The sequence below is a fragment of the Nerophis ophidion genome, linkage group LG18 (assembly GCF_033978795.1).
Source record: "Nerophis ophidion isolate RoL-2023_Sa linkage group LG18, RoL_Noph_v1.0, whole genome shotgun sequence".
Taxonomy (NCBI): domain Eukaryota; kingdom Metazoa; phylum Chordata; class Actinopteri; order Syngnathiformes; family Syngnathidae; genus Nerophis; species Nerophis ophidion.
This window is the reverse complement of record NC_084628.1, coordinates 18,565,414-18,578,641: the sequence shown is the minus strand read 5'-3', so window position 1 is coordinate 18,578,641 and position 13,228 is coordinate 18,565,414. Positions and strand designations below refer to the sequence as shown.

The 13,228-nt window shown below is 45.3% G+C and overlaps 1 protein-coding gene and 1 long non-coding RNA gene across 6 annotated transcripts in view; one reads left to right on the top strand and one right to left on the bottom strand.

The window, feature by feature from the left end:
• Positions 1-13,228, bottom strand: part of stard13b (StAR related lipid transfer domain containing 13b) — a 191,434-nt gene that overhangs the window by 72,614 nt on the left and 105,592 nt on the right. The window contains exon 1 of one of the 5 annotated variants that reach the window (XM_061877467.1): positions 11,489-12,032. The exons of the other annotated variants lie outside the window; for them this stretch is intronic. Within the exon in view, the coding sequence (XP_061733451.1) occupies positions 11,489-11,651 (163 nt within the window). The 5' untranslated portion in view covers positions 11,652-12,032. Of the gene's footprint in view, positions 1-11,488; positions 12,033-13,228 lie in introns of those variants that run through there. 5 annotated transcript variants of the gene reach the window in all.
• Positions 1-13,228, top strand: part of LOC133536839 (uncharacterized) — a 48,277-nt gene that overhangs the window by 21,071 nt on the left and 13,978 nt on the right. The window lies entirely within an intron of this gene.

Genomic DNA, 13,228 nt, shown 5'->3' with positions numbered 1-13,228 from the left:
CATGACTATTGTTACTGAAGGCATAAATAGTATGACACCTGAGAAAGTAAAAACCATTTCAGGTGACTACCTCTTGAAGCTTATTGAGCTACAATTGGGCGGAAGGCCGGGTACACGCTGGACAAGTCGCCACCTCATCGCAGGGCCAACACAGATAGACAGACAACATTCACACTCACATTCACACACTAGGGCCAATTTATTGTTGCCAATCAACCTATCCCCAGGTGCATGTCTTTGGAAGTGGGAGGAAGCCGGAGTACCCGGAGGGAAGCCACGGATTCACGGAGAGGACATGCAAACTCCACACAGGAAGATCCCGAGCCCGGGATTGAACCCTGACTACTCAGGACCTTCGTATTGTGAGGCAGACGCACTAACCCTTCTGCCACCGTGAAGCCCGTTATCAGAGCAAAGGGTGGCTATTTTGAAGAAACTAGAATACAAGCATGGCGGAACAGGGGTTAGTGCATGTGCCTCACAATATGAAGGTCCCGAGTAGTCCTGAGTTAAATCCCGGGCTCGGGATCTTTCTGTGTGGAGTTTGCACGTTCTCCCCTTGACTGCGTGGGTTCCCTCCGGGTACTCCGGCTTCCTCCCACCTCCAAAGCCATGCACCTGGGGATAGGTTGATTGGCAACACTAAATTGGCCCTAGTGTGTGAATGTGAGTGTGAATGTTGTCTGTCTATCTGTGTTGGCCCTGCGATGAGTTGGCGACTTGTCCAGGGTGGACCCCGCCTTTGCCCCGCGACCCCAAAAAAGGGACAAGCGGTAGAAAATGGATGGATGGATGGATAGAATACATAACATGTTTTCAGTTATTTCACCTTTTTTTGTTAAGTACATAACTCCACATGTGTTCATTCATAGTTTTGATGCCTTCAGTGACAATCTACAATGTAAATAGTCAAACGCATTGAATGGGAAGGTGTGTCCAAACTTGTGGCCTATACTGTATATATATATATATATATATATATATATATATATATATATGTAGGTGTGGGAAAAATCACAAGACTACTTCATCTCTACAGAACTGTTTCATGAGGGGTTCCCTCAATCATCAGGAGATTTTAATGGAAGCATTCACATACAACCTATGCTTAAAAGAGAAACTGTTTATTATATATCATCCAGATCTATCATCCCTCAACAAGCACAGTGAAATCATTTCAACATGCCGCCACAGACGGAAACACCTCCTTGGTAACACATGAGCCAATCACCACACCCTACGCCTGCCTGTCCCCACCCACTCTGTGCCCTATATAAACCATTGTATGTGAATGCTTCCATTAAAATATATATACTCCTCTCTGAGCTGCAACCTTATCGTGGTAGAGGAGTTTGCGTGTCCCAATGATCCTAGGAGCTATGTTGTCCGGGGGCATAAAGCCCCCTGGTAGGGTCTCCCAAGGCAAACAGGTTCTAGGTGAGGGATCAGACAAAGAGCAGCTCGAAGACCTTTATGAAGATGAAAAACCATGGACCCAGATTTCCCTCGCCCGGACGCGGGTCACCGGGGCCCCCCTCTGGAGCCAGGCCCGGAGGTGGGGCACGATGGCGAGCGCCTGGTGGCCGGGCCTGTTCCCATGGGGCCCGGCCGGGCACAGCCCGAAGAGGCAACGTGGGTCACCCCTCCAATGGGCTCACCACCCATAGCAGGGGCCATAGAGGTCGGGTGCATTGTGAGCTGGGCGGCAGCCGAAGGCAGGGCACTTGGCGGTCCGATCCTCGGCTACAGAAGCTAGCTCTTGGGACGTGGAACGTCACGTCACTGGGGGGGAAGGAGCCTGAGCTAGTGCGCGAAGTCGAGAAATTCCGGCTGGATATAGTCGCACTCACTTCGACGCACAGCAAGGGCTCTGGAACCACTTCTCTCGAGAGGGATTGGACCCTCTTCCACTCTGGCGTTGCCGGCAGTGAGAGGCGACGGGCTGGGGTGGCAATTCTTGTTTCCCCCCGGCTCAAAGCCTGTACGTTGGAGTTCAACCCAGTGGACGAAAGGGTAGCCTCCCTCCGCCTTCGGGTGGGGGGACGGGTCCTGACTGTTGTTTGTGCTTATGCACCAAACAGAAGTTCAGAGTACCCACCCTTTTTGGGAACACTCGAGGGGGTACTGGAAAGTGCTCCCCCGGGTGATTCCCTTGTCCTACTGGGGGACTTCAACGCTCATGTTGGTAACAACAGTGAAACCTGGAGAGGCGTGATTGGGAAGAATGGCCGCCCGGATCTGAACCCGAGTGGTGTTTTGTTATTGGACTTTTGTGCTCGTCACAGTTTGTCGATAACAAACACCATGTTCAAACATAAGGGTGTCCATATGTGCACTTGGCACCAGGACACCCTAGGCCGCAGTTCCATGATCGACTTTGTAGTTGTGTCATCGGATTTGCGGCCTCATGTTTTGGACACTCGGGTGAAGAGAGGGGCGGAGCTTTCTACCGATCACCACCTGGTGGTGAGTTGGCTGCGATGGTGGGGGAGGATGCCGGACAGACCTGGGAGGCCCAAACGCATTGTGAGGGTCTGCTGGGAACCTCTGGCAGAGTCTCCTGTCAGACAAAGTTTCAATTCCCACCTCCGGAAGAACTTTGAACATGTCACGAGGGAGGTGCTGGACATTGAGTCCGAGTGGACCATGTTCCGCACCTCTATTGTCGAGGCGGCAGATCGGAGCTGTGGCCGCAAGGTAGTTGGTGCCTGTCGGGGCGGCAATCCTAAAACCCCTTGGTGGACACCAGCGGTGAGGGATGCCGTCAAGCTGAAGAAGGAGTCCTATTGGGTCCTTTTGGCTCATAGGACTCCGGAGGCAGTGGACAGGTACCAACAGGCCAAGCGGTGTGCAGCTTCAGCGGTCGCGGAGGCAAAAACTCGGACATGGGAAGAGTTCGGGGAAGCCATGGAAAACGACTTCCGGACGGCTTCGAAGCGATTCTGGACCACCGTCCGCCGCCTCAGGAAGGGGAAGCAGTGCACTATCAACACCGTGTATGGTGCGGATGGTGTTCTGCTGACCTCGACTGCGGATGTTGTGGATAGGTGGAAGGAATACTTCGAAGACCTCCTCAATCCCACCAACACGTCTTCCTATGAGGAAGCAGTGCCTGGGGAATCTGTGGTGGACTCTCCTATTTCTGGGGCTGAGGTCGCTGAGGTAGTTAAAAAGCTCCTCGGTGGCAAGGCCCCAGGGGTGGACGAGATCCGCCCGGAGTTCCTTAAGGCTCTGGATGCTGTGGGGCTGTCTTGGTTGACAAGACTTTGCAGCATCGCGTGGACATCGGGGGCGGTACCTCTGGATTGGCAGACCGGGGTGGTGGTTCCTCTCTTTAAGAAGGGGGACCGGAGGGTGTGTTCCAACTATCGTGGGATCACACTCCTCAGCCTTCCCGGTAAGGTTTATTCAGGTGTACTGGAGAGGAGGCTACGTCGGATAGTCGAACCTCGGATTCAGGAGGAACAGTGTGGTTTTCGTCCTGGTCGTGGAACTGTGGACCAGCTCTATACTCTCGGCAGGGTTCTTGAGGGTGCATGGGAGTTTGCCCAACCAGTCTACATGTGCTTTGTGGACTTGGAGAAGGCATTCGACCGTGTCCCTCGGGAAGTCCTGTGGGGAGTGCTCAGAGAGTATGGGGTATCGGACTGTCTTATTGTGGCGGTCCGTTCCCTGTACGATCAGTGCCAGAGCTTGGTTCGCATTGCCGGCAGTAAGTCGAACACATTTCCAGTGAGGGTTGGACTCCGCCAAGGCTGTCCTTTGTCACCGATTCTGTTCATAACTTTTATGGACAGAATTTCTAGGCGCAGTCAAGGCGTTGAGGGGTTCCGGTTTGGTAACCGCAGGATTAGGTCTCTGCTTTTTGCAGATGATGTGGTCCTGATGGCTTCATCTGACCGGGATCTTCAGCTCTCGCTGGATCGGTTCGCAGCCGAGTGTGAAGCGACCGGAATGAGAATCAGCACCTCCAAGTCCGAGTCCATGGTTCTCGCCCGGAAAAGGGTGGAGTGCCATCTCCGGGTTGTGGAGGAGACCCTGCCCCAAGTGGAGGAGTTCAAGTACCTAGGAGTCTTGTTCACGAGTGAGGGAAGAGTGGATCGTGAGATCGACAGGCGGATCGGTGCGGCGTCTTCAGTAATGCGGACCTTGTATCGATCCGTTGTGGTGAAGAAGGAGCTGAGCCGGAAGGCAAAGCTCTCAATTTACCGGTCGATCTACGTTCCCATCCTCACCTATGGTCATGAGCTTTGGGTCATGACCGAAAGGATAAGATCACGGGTACAAGCGGCCGAAATGAGTTTCCTCCGCCGTGTGGCGGGGCTCTCCCTTAGAGATAGGGTGAGAAGCTCTGCCATCCGGGAGGAACTCAAAGTAAAGCCGCTGCTCCTCCACATCGAGAGGAGCCAGATGAGGTGGTTCGGGCATCTGGTCAGGATGCCACCCGAACGCCTCCCTAGGGAGGTGTTTAGGGCACGTCCAACCGGTAGGAGGCCACGGGGAAGACCCAGGACACGTTGGGAAGACTATGTCTCCCGGCTGGCCTGGGAACGCCTCGGGATCCCCCGGGAAGAGCTAGACGAAGTGGCTGGGGAGAGGGAAGTCTGGGTTTCCCTGCTTAGGCTGTTGCCCCCGCGACCCGACCTCGGATAAGCGGAAGATGATGGATGGATGGATGGATATATATATATATATATATATATATATATATATATATATAATTTATTATTTTATTTTGTTTACAATATTATCAGAAATGATAAGATTTAAAGTATAATTAAATAATGTCAAGCAGCTAAAATGCTTCAAACATGTCGTAATGTGGAGAGTGTTATGCCTTTTACCCTTCTGTCTTGTGACTGGATTTAAATGGGTGTCATTTTGAATTGTGTGTGGTGCTTTGACATTTTTACAATGCACACATTGTTCAGTGGGCAAGCTGTGTGGTATTGTACCTCGAATAATAACTTTCAGTGTTGTTGTTTTTTGATTAATCAGAGCATGTGTGGGAAAGGCTGTGTGAATGGTACCTATCTAGTGAAACTATGAACCATTACAATGATGTCATGCTCATTGTCAGTGACTAACACCAACCATTAACAGCATATTTTCACTAGTTCAAGTTCGATGTTGCCAGTTACTGACTCGGGGGAAGTGCTTGTAAACACTGGTGGGGCCGCAATTTGGGGACCTTTTGCTATACACCCCATAATCAGCCTCTTACAGTTATTAAACATGTTTAAAAATCAGTGTAGCACAATTAACAGGAATACAGTACATGTAATCTTGTACTTACAGAACATTCTGGAAAATTAGTGAAATGACTTGCGAGACAGCAGTCCCCCCCCCCCCCCTGCAGAAAGCACCATCATACCACTTTCTATTTACATTTCCATGGAGCAAACAAATCCTATACCATCAGCAAAAAATTAAAATAAAAAGTATAGAATGATATCAGCTCGCATGGAAAATGTCTGATACAAGCATTCCTTGAGCGTGTTTACTTGTGCATCTAAATGTCCTTCAAGAATGCTCTTTTCTTCTATTTTAGTCAAGTCATTTACAAAAGGTAAACATGCTATAAGCTACTAGGAACCAGCACTGCAGCTAGCCAACACCGAAGCACACCATAGCACACAAACTACACATACGTGATAAAGTGTCCTTAACCGAACTATTATGCCGTCTTAAACACCACATTTGTCAACATAAACATGTACTAAAATATTATAGTTGCTTATTACTCACATAAACCAAGTCCACAAGGCATTAAAAAGTATCCGGTAACAAAGGTGTTCGCATTATCCAACATACTTCTTCATGTGCTTAACTTAATGAATCATTGTGGCCTTCAAGTGTTGCCTTAAAACACAATTGCCATTCCACTTTAAATTACCGACAGCATAAATCCGTTCCAGATTGTTAATAATCGATCAGTGTCTTTAAAACCCGACATTAATCGCAGCTTGACTAATTTCACTTGAACATTCTGCACTACAACATAATGAAAGTATGTATTGGTCTGAGACACTTGTGATATAAGGTTATATGAAATGCGGCTTCTAGACTTTTGACAAGAACAAGAAAAGTTTGATTGTATTACGCCTATACTGGCTCACCTGCACTGGCTTCCGGTGCACTTAAGATGTGACCACATATGTGGTCCTCACCATGGTTTCTCATAGTCATCATGGTCGATGTCCCACTGGGGTGAGTTTTTCCTTGCCCTTATGTGGGCCCTACAGAGGATGTTGTTGTGGTTTGGCGAGCCCTTTTAGACACTTGTGATTTAGGGCTACATAAATAAACATTGATTGATTGATTGATTGATTGATGTAGGATTCGTGCTGATATCGTATCAGCTCAAAATTGGTATCGGCCAATATATATATATATATATATATATATATATATATATATATATATATATATATATAAGTATGTGTGCGTAATTTAATTTTCCTGAGGGAACTCTCCTGAAGGAATCAATAAAGTATCATCTATCTATCTATATATCTATCAATATATATTCACAGTGGTAGAGGGGTTAGTGCATCTGCCTCACAATACGAAGGTCCAGCAGTCCTGGGTTCAGTCCCAGGCTCGGGATCTTTCTGTGTGGAGTTTGCATGTTCTCCCAGTGAATGCGTGGGTTCCCTTCGGGTACTCCGGCTTCCTCCCACTTCCAAAGACATGCACCTGGGGATAGGTTGATTGGCAACACTAAATTGGCCCTAGGGTGCGAATGTGAGTGTGAATGTTGTCTGTCTATCTGTGTTGGCCCTGCGATGAGGTGGCGACTTGTCCAGGGTGTACCCCGCCTTCCGCCCGATTGTAGCTGAGATAGGCGCCAGCGCCCCCCCCGAAAGGGAATAAGCGGTAGAAAATGGATGGATGGATGGATATATATATATATATATATATATATATATATATATATATATATATATATACACATACTGTATATACATACACATATATACATACACATACATACATATACATATATAAAAAATTCCAAGAAAGGAATGAACACAATGCCACACGAGCTATTAAAAAAGTCCCAAGTAAAACTGCTCACCAAAATAAAGCACTTTAAAACAAACCCTTCAAAACCGACGTCTGTGATCCATAAAAAAGCAGCTTACGTGACAGCACATGTTTGACATCAAATGATACCAACTGTTCTCCTGACAAAAAAATTATCATTATAAACCCCAAAATAATCATGATGAATGCTGGATAAAAATGTGACTAATGACAGCATGACTGGAAAGAATGTTGCTATGAGCTACGATCTCGTGGTTCTCACACTTTCTACAGCACTTGACAAACACACTACTTTGCTTCCAGTATATTATTGTACTTTCTGTGCAAGATAAAAAACACACAAATAAAACAAAAAAGGATTTTATCCCAGTAGCATTGTGTACTCAGCCCAGCACTAATATAGAATGAAGGAGACAGTAAGAGAATTCTCCATTATATTCGTAACACTGATGGAGCAGGAAGGGGCTAGGAACACATTTGAGCTATAATTGCAAAAAAATTCATTATTCAACATTTTAAATCAGCCTATTTAAGCAAAACGGATTGCACAGCACGTGATCTGCGTAGAAGGAGTGTGGCCCTTCTCTTCAGCCTCAATGTGCCTGGAAAGAGGGAATTATATACATTTCAAAATTTCTCTGATTTCTGACGCTCTGTGGGGCCATAAACGTGTATCGGTTAAGTTTTGGTGAGTGATTGGATGAGCGCCAGTTTGAGAATCTATTAGCAACGCTGTCGGAACAAATGTATCCCTCCATTTTTCAGCTTTAAAGGGCAACTGCACTTTTTTTTTTTAAATTGTGCCTATCATTCACAATCCCAATGTAAGACAAGAACTCATAGGGTTTTTTTTCTGCTATGCATTCTAAGTCATAAAATACAGCAAGTTCGAGGTGGCAAATGGGCGTCATCCTTTGTGCCCATAAAGTCCTCCAAAAAAAAAAAAAAAAGACCAAAATCAAAAATAATCGACTTACATTTCGTGACCTGAATATTGACCAAGTATTAGCAATAATGGTATTATAAGCGCTAACACCGAGGAACTACTTTTTGCGGTGCCTTGATTAAAAAGAGCTAACTAGCTTATGCAGCTTATTAATGCAGCATTTATTTACAATTTAGAATGCATAAAAAAAAAATGCCATCCGTCCATCAATTTTCTACCGCTTATTCCCTTGTGGGGTTGTGGAAAATGCGTTCTTGTTTTACATTAACTGTCCCGCCTATGAATCATGTTTTGTTTTTGTCATGTTTGGTCATCGTATGTTTTGTTTTTTTGGAAACTCAGTTCTGTTTTTGCACTTCCTGGTTTGTTTTCGTCTCCATGCCAACTTATTGATTTTCACCTTGCCCTCAATTCACGCCCCAGTCCTCAGTTCTCACGCCTGCTAATCATTATCACAGTCATTATTTAAGCCATTCTGTTTCTGTCGTCGTCCTGGCAACTTTACATGCCTACCTACCTTACCCACATTTCCATCTACCTACCTTCATGCCTTGCTGTTTGTTTTTGACCACGCCACGTAAGTTTTTGTATTTATGCCTCAGTACAAGTTTTTGGTTTGTTATTCATGCCACAGCGCAAGTGTTTTTGTTTCACGTTTTTAGTTTACAGCCTTTGTTCTAGTCATTTGTTTTTGTAGCCAAGTATTTGTTCTCCGCCACTGTGCGCGCCCTTTGTTTGCCTTTTTGTGTAGTTTTGTTAGAATATCAATGGCTAGTCCCAACTATTCTCTGCATCGAAGAAACAATCCAAATCCAAGTCCATGTTTGACATCAACATTGTGAATGATAGGCAACATCCCTTTAAAGGGGAACCACACTTTTTTGTAATTGACTTGAATATTAACCAAGTATTAGTGATATCAATATTATAAGTGATAAAACATACAAACTATTTAAAACGGCAAAAAGGATCACTTCCTGTGTCATCGGCTGATCAGCTGCTCACTCGTGTCCCTGCTCCCTGTAAGTTTGTTGTACATCATAAATCATGCCTCTCACCTGAAAAGTAGAAGGCTGCGGATATAATCCAACAAGTTGGGACACTTTGGATCTGGAACTCGCTAGGACGACACGAAAAGCACTTGTTTCCACCCCACCCCCAACTCATCTAAACGGGACTATATGAACATTCTAGCAGTCGGCATGCTAATGACAGCAGACATTGTACAGTAGGTGAGGTTTTATTATGTTTGTTGGCTCTCATAAAGTCTGCAGTGAGTAATAATCAGTGATGATGAAAAAAAGCAAATATTGTTATGTGTTTTTAAAATTAAAATGATCAAGATATGTAAATACTACATGTTATTATAAATGTGCCCATTACTAGATTACATATATACTTATATCATGCATATAAAACCCTAATGGAGGTGTTGGGATGTTTTTTTCATGTCTCTTATAGGCAGAATAGAGCGACTCTAATCAGGTCCATTGTAAGAGGACTTTTGATCGCATTTATTTAATAATTAGAATGCATTAAAAAAATCCACCCGTCGTCATGTCTTTCATAATGATTGTGAACAATAGGCAAAATTCCCAAAAAAGTGCAATTCTCCTGTAAGAGCTTCCACATTTCGAGGAAGAGGCTCCACTAAGTGTAAGTCACCACATGTGATTAATAAGGTACATATATCACAATAATCATGAATACAATTAGATTAATAATGCAGAGTATTTTGACCGTACAAACTCTTTTACCTTAACCGCTAACAGTCAGTCATCAGATCAATGACTGTGTGTTCGCTGGCAAATTTTCCTCCAAAATACATCCTGAAGGAACTTTAGATACAACTGTCACCAAGTTTTGTGCAAATAAATGACATGCACTCAAGTAAATTGTTTAAAAAATGTTCCTGGGTGACATTCTGACAATAAAATTACATTCACGTAATTTCATGCATAATGCAATCGTATGTGCGCAAAATGTATTAGTTATTGTTTCTTTTCATGTCTTTCGCTGTGTTTTACTTTTGTAGCTGTATGTACGAATAGCACCTCTGAATATGTATCTTGCTCCTTTAATGTCCTTTTTATGTTCTTTAACGTCTCCCTCTTGTTTCATACCAAGGTGGCCCCTTTCTTGCATTGAACAAAGAGAGCATGTCAAATTCCTCGTGTGTTACATCGGGTCTTTTCCAAAGCAAATTTCAATCATGCAAGCGTGTAATTACTTGTGATTAATCATCCATCCATCCATTTTCTACCGCTTATTCCCTTCGGGGTCGTGGGGGGCACTGGAGCCTATCACAGCTACAATCGGGCAGAAAGCGGGTGGAGGACACTCTGGTCAAGTCGCCACCTCATCTTGATTCAACCAAATTGCAAAATGTGATTAATCTGATTAAAAACAAATAATTTGACAGCCCTAATTATTAAGTATAAAAATGAGAAAAAAAAAAAATTCGAAACAGGTTACAAAAGCTTATTTTTGCTGCTGACATATGACGTATAAATCAAGGAAGGAATTCATATGGCCCCATTCCTGGGTGGGTCTCGCGTGAGAGGAAGCATTTTTTTGTGGTTGGTTTTTTTTTTCATTTTTCAATGCAGTCTACTGAAACTGACGGAAAGCGCCACTCTACATAGCAACTAGTGCAAAAGTGGTCAAAGTCGGAAATTTCACAAAACACATTTTCAGATGTTCAACACTCAAGTGAACAGTGCACCGTCCTAATATGTCACGTTTCATGTGCCAGGTAAACTGTAACAAAGAGGGCCATATGAATCCCCTTCCTGCTGTATGCAGCAAGTAAGCACAGAAATGGCCTGAAAAATGCCCCTTTAGACATTGACTCTTTAAAAGAAAAGTTTTAACCCATCCATTCATCCATCGTCTTCCGCTTATCTGAGGTCAGGTCCCGGGGGCAGCAGCCTAAGCAGAGAAGCTCAGATTTCCTTTTCCCCTGCTACTTCGTCCAGCTCCTCTCGTATTTTTTATCAACACTTTTTTTAATTCTTGATTTGAATCAATTATTTTTAGCACCTCCATTGGAGTGTCTGTGGATGTTTTGGCAGATTACTAAGGAAAAGGTCCCTGATCTGAAGGGCTGCTCTTGCAGCTATTTTGCAAAGGCCTATGATTATTATTATTATAATTCATATTATTATTATTATTATGCAAGCCCCGCCTCCTTTGCCGGGCAGCCACACAAGAAGTAAGCATGAGGTGTTGGAGCACTGCTGTCATAATCAATACCTGCACAGTGTTGACACAGCCGCTTACATAAAGCAGCCGGCGGCTTATCTTCCTCTCTATTGTCAGTCAACGTGAACTATTTACTGCGCCCGCAACACCCTGCTGGCTGAAGGTCAAGTTTGTGTGCACGCGTGCCAGACGGGAGGCGACCTTTGACAAAAGGCAATCAGCTGGTGTGGAAAAGGAAAACCACATTCCTGTGCTCTCAATCCAGCTCGCAGCCTTTTCTCCCCTTACCTCCGGCGATCCTCCTGAGGAGCTGCTGCCTGGCGATGATCCGGCCCAGCCGGTAGCCAGAGCGCCTGCGGTGGTGGTCCATTCTCAGGTAGATGTCCCGGCTCTCGGGGGTCATGCTGCCCAGACACTCGCTGCCCGTGGACTCGGGGAGCTCCCGAAACATGTCCGCCTATGTTCTGCACAACAAGCTGCTGCCTGGCGCCCACTTCACACATGAGCGCAAAAAAGCTCAGAGTGAGCCAAGGGGGGACAGAACTGGGGTGGTGGGGGAGTTGTGGCTACACCCTGTAGGTCACATGACCCCAGCAGGGGCCAATAGGGTGCGGAGAATGTGAGTACTGCCCACCTTGCCTGGCTGAATCCAGTGTCTGTGTGAAGGCTGTCCGCTTCCTGCAGCGTGGAGGGAAAATATAAATACCATCGGAATGCTCGTGGAGTGAGTAAGGAGAGCGGAGAGAGCGGGAAGGCTTATAAAAATAGTCCCTGTTGCTTTTTATTTGTATTTACCGAGCACCCGCCCTGCTGCGGGAACAACCGCTCCAATGTTGCAAGGGCGTCCTGAGAATTTCAAAAGGAAGTGACCGAGTGGGAGAAGTTGTTTTGCTGGGTGGAGAATGCTAATTTGCCCACATACACACACACACACACACACACACACACACACACGCAGACAAATGCACACGCTCACGCACGCACGCATGCATGCACATACACACACTCTCAAACACAGGAAGGCCTCTCAGCAGGTTTCAAATGATCAACACCTCAGGCTCAGGGGGGGGGGCATGAATTTTAGGAGGCCAACACATCCTCTTCAGTACACAATCCACAAAAGGAAAACAGTGGGGATTAAAAAAAATATATTAATTACATATTCATATCTCCCCGCGACCCCAAAAGGGAATAAGCGGGTAGAAAATGGATGGTTGGACATATTCATATCTATTATGTTGCACTGTACTTTAAGTTCTGTTACTTAAAATGAGTCATTTCAGTTTGGGAACATTGCATAAAGAATGAAACGAGGTTTCCTGAGGCCAATACATTATTTGGACATTCAAACGTGAATTATCAGGTAAGAGTTGAAAAAAGACAGACATTTAACTTTGTCTAAAGAGAGCTACACATACTGTACTTGCCAACCTTCCCGGATTTTCCGGGAGACTACCGAAATTCAGCGCCTCTCCCGAAAAACCTCCCGGGACAAATTTTCCCCCGAAATTCAGGCGGAGCTGGAGGGAGCGTGGCCACGCCCCCTCCAGCTCCATGCGGACCTGAGTGAGGACAGCCTGTTAGCACGTCCGCTTTCCCACAATATAAACAGCGTGTCTGCCCAATTACGTTATAACTGTAGAATGATCGAGGGCGAGTTCTTGGTTTCTTATGTGGGTTTATTGTTAGGCAGTTTCATTAACGTCCTCCCAGCGCGGTAACAACACACAACAGCAGTCACGTTTTATTCTGTCGTAAAGCAGTTCGACTGCCGTAAACAGCAATGTTGTGACACTCTTAAACAGGACAATACCGCCATCTACTGTACATGCACTACAACACTTACAGGCAACACCTCCAGGCAATTTCAACCTTTTACTAATATCCTCCTCCATTCACGTCCCATCTCCCCTGATTGTAAATAACCTGATGTACAAACCCCGTTACCATATGAGTTGGGAAATTGTTTTAGATGTAAATATTAACGGAATAAAATGATTTGCAAATCCTTTTCAACCCATATTCAGT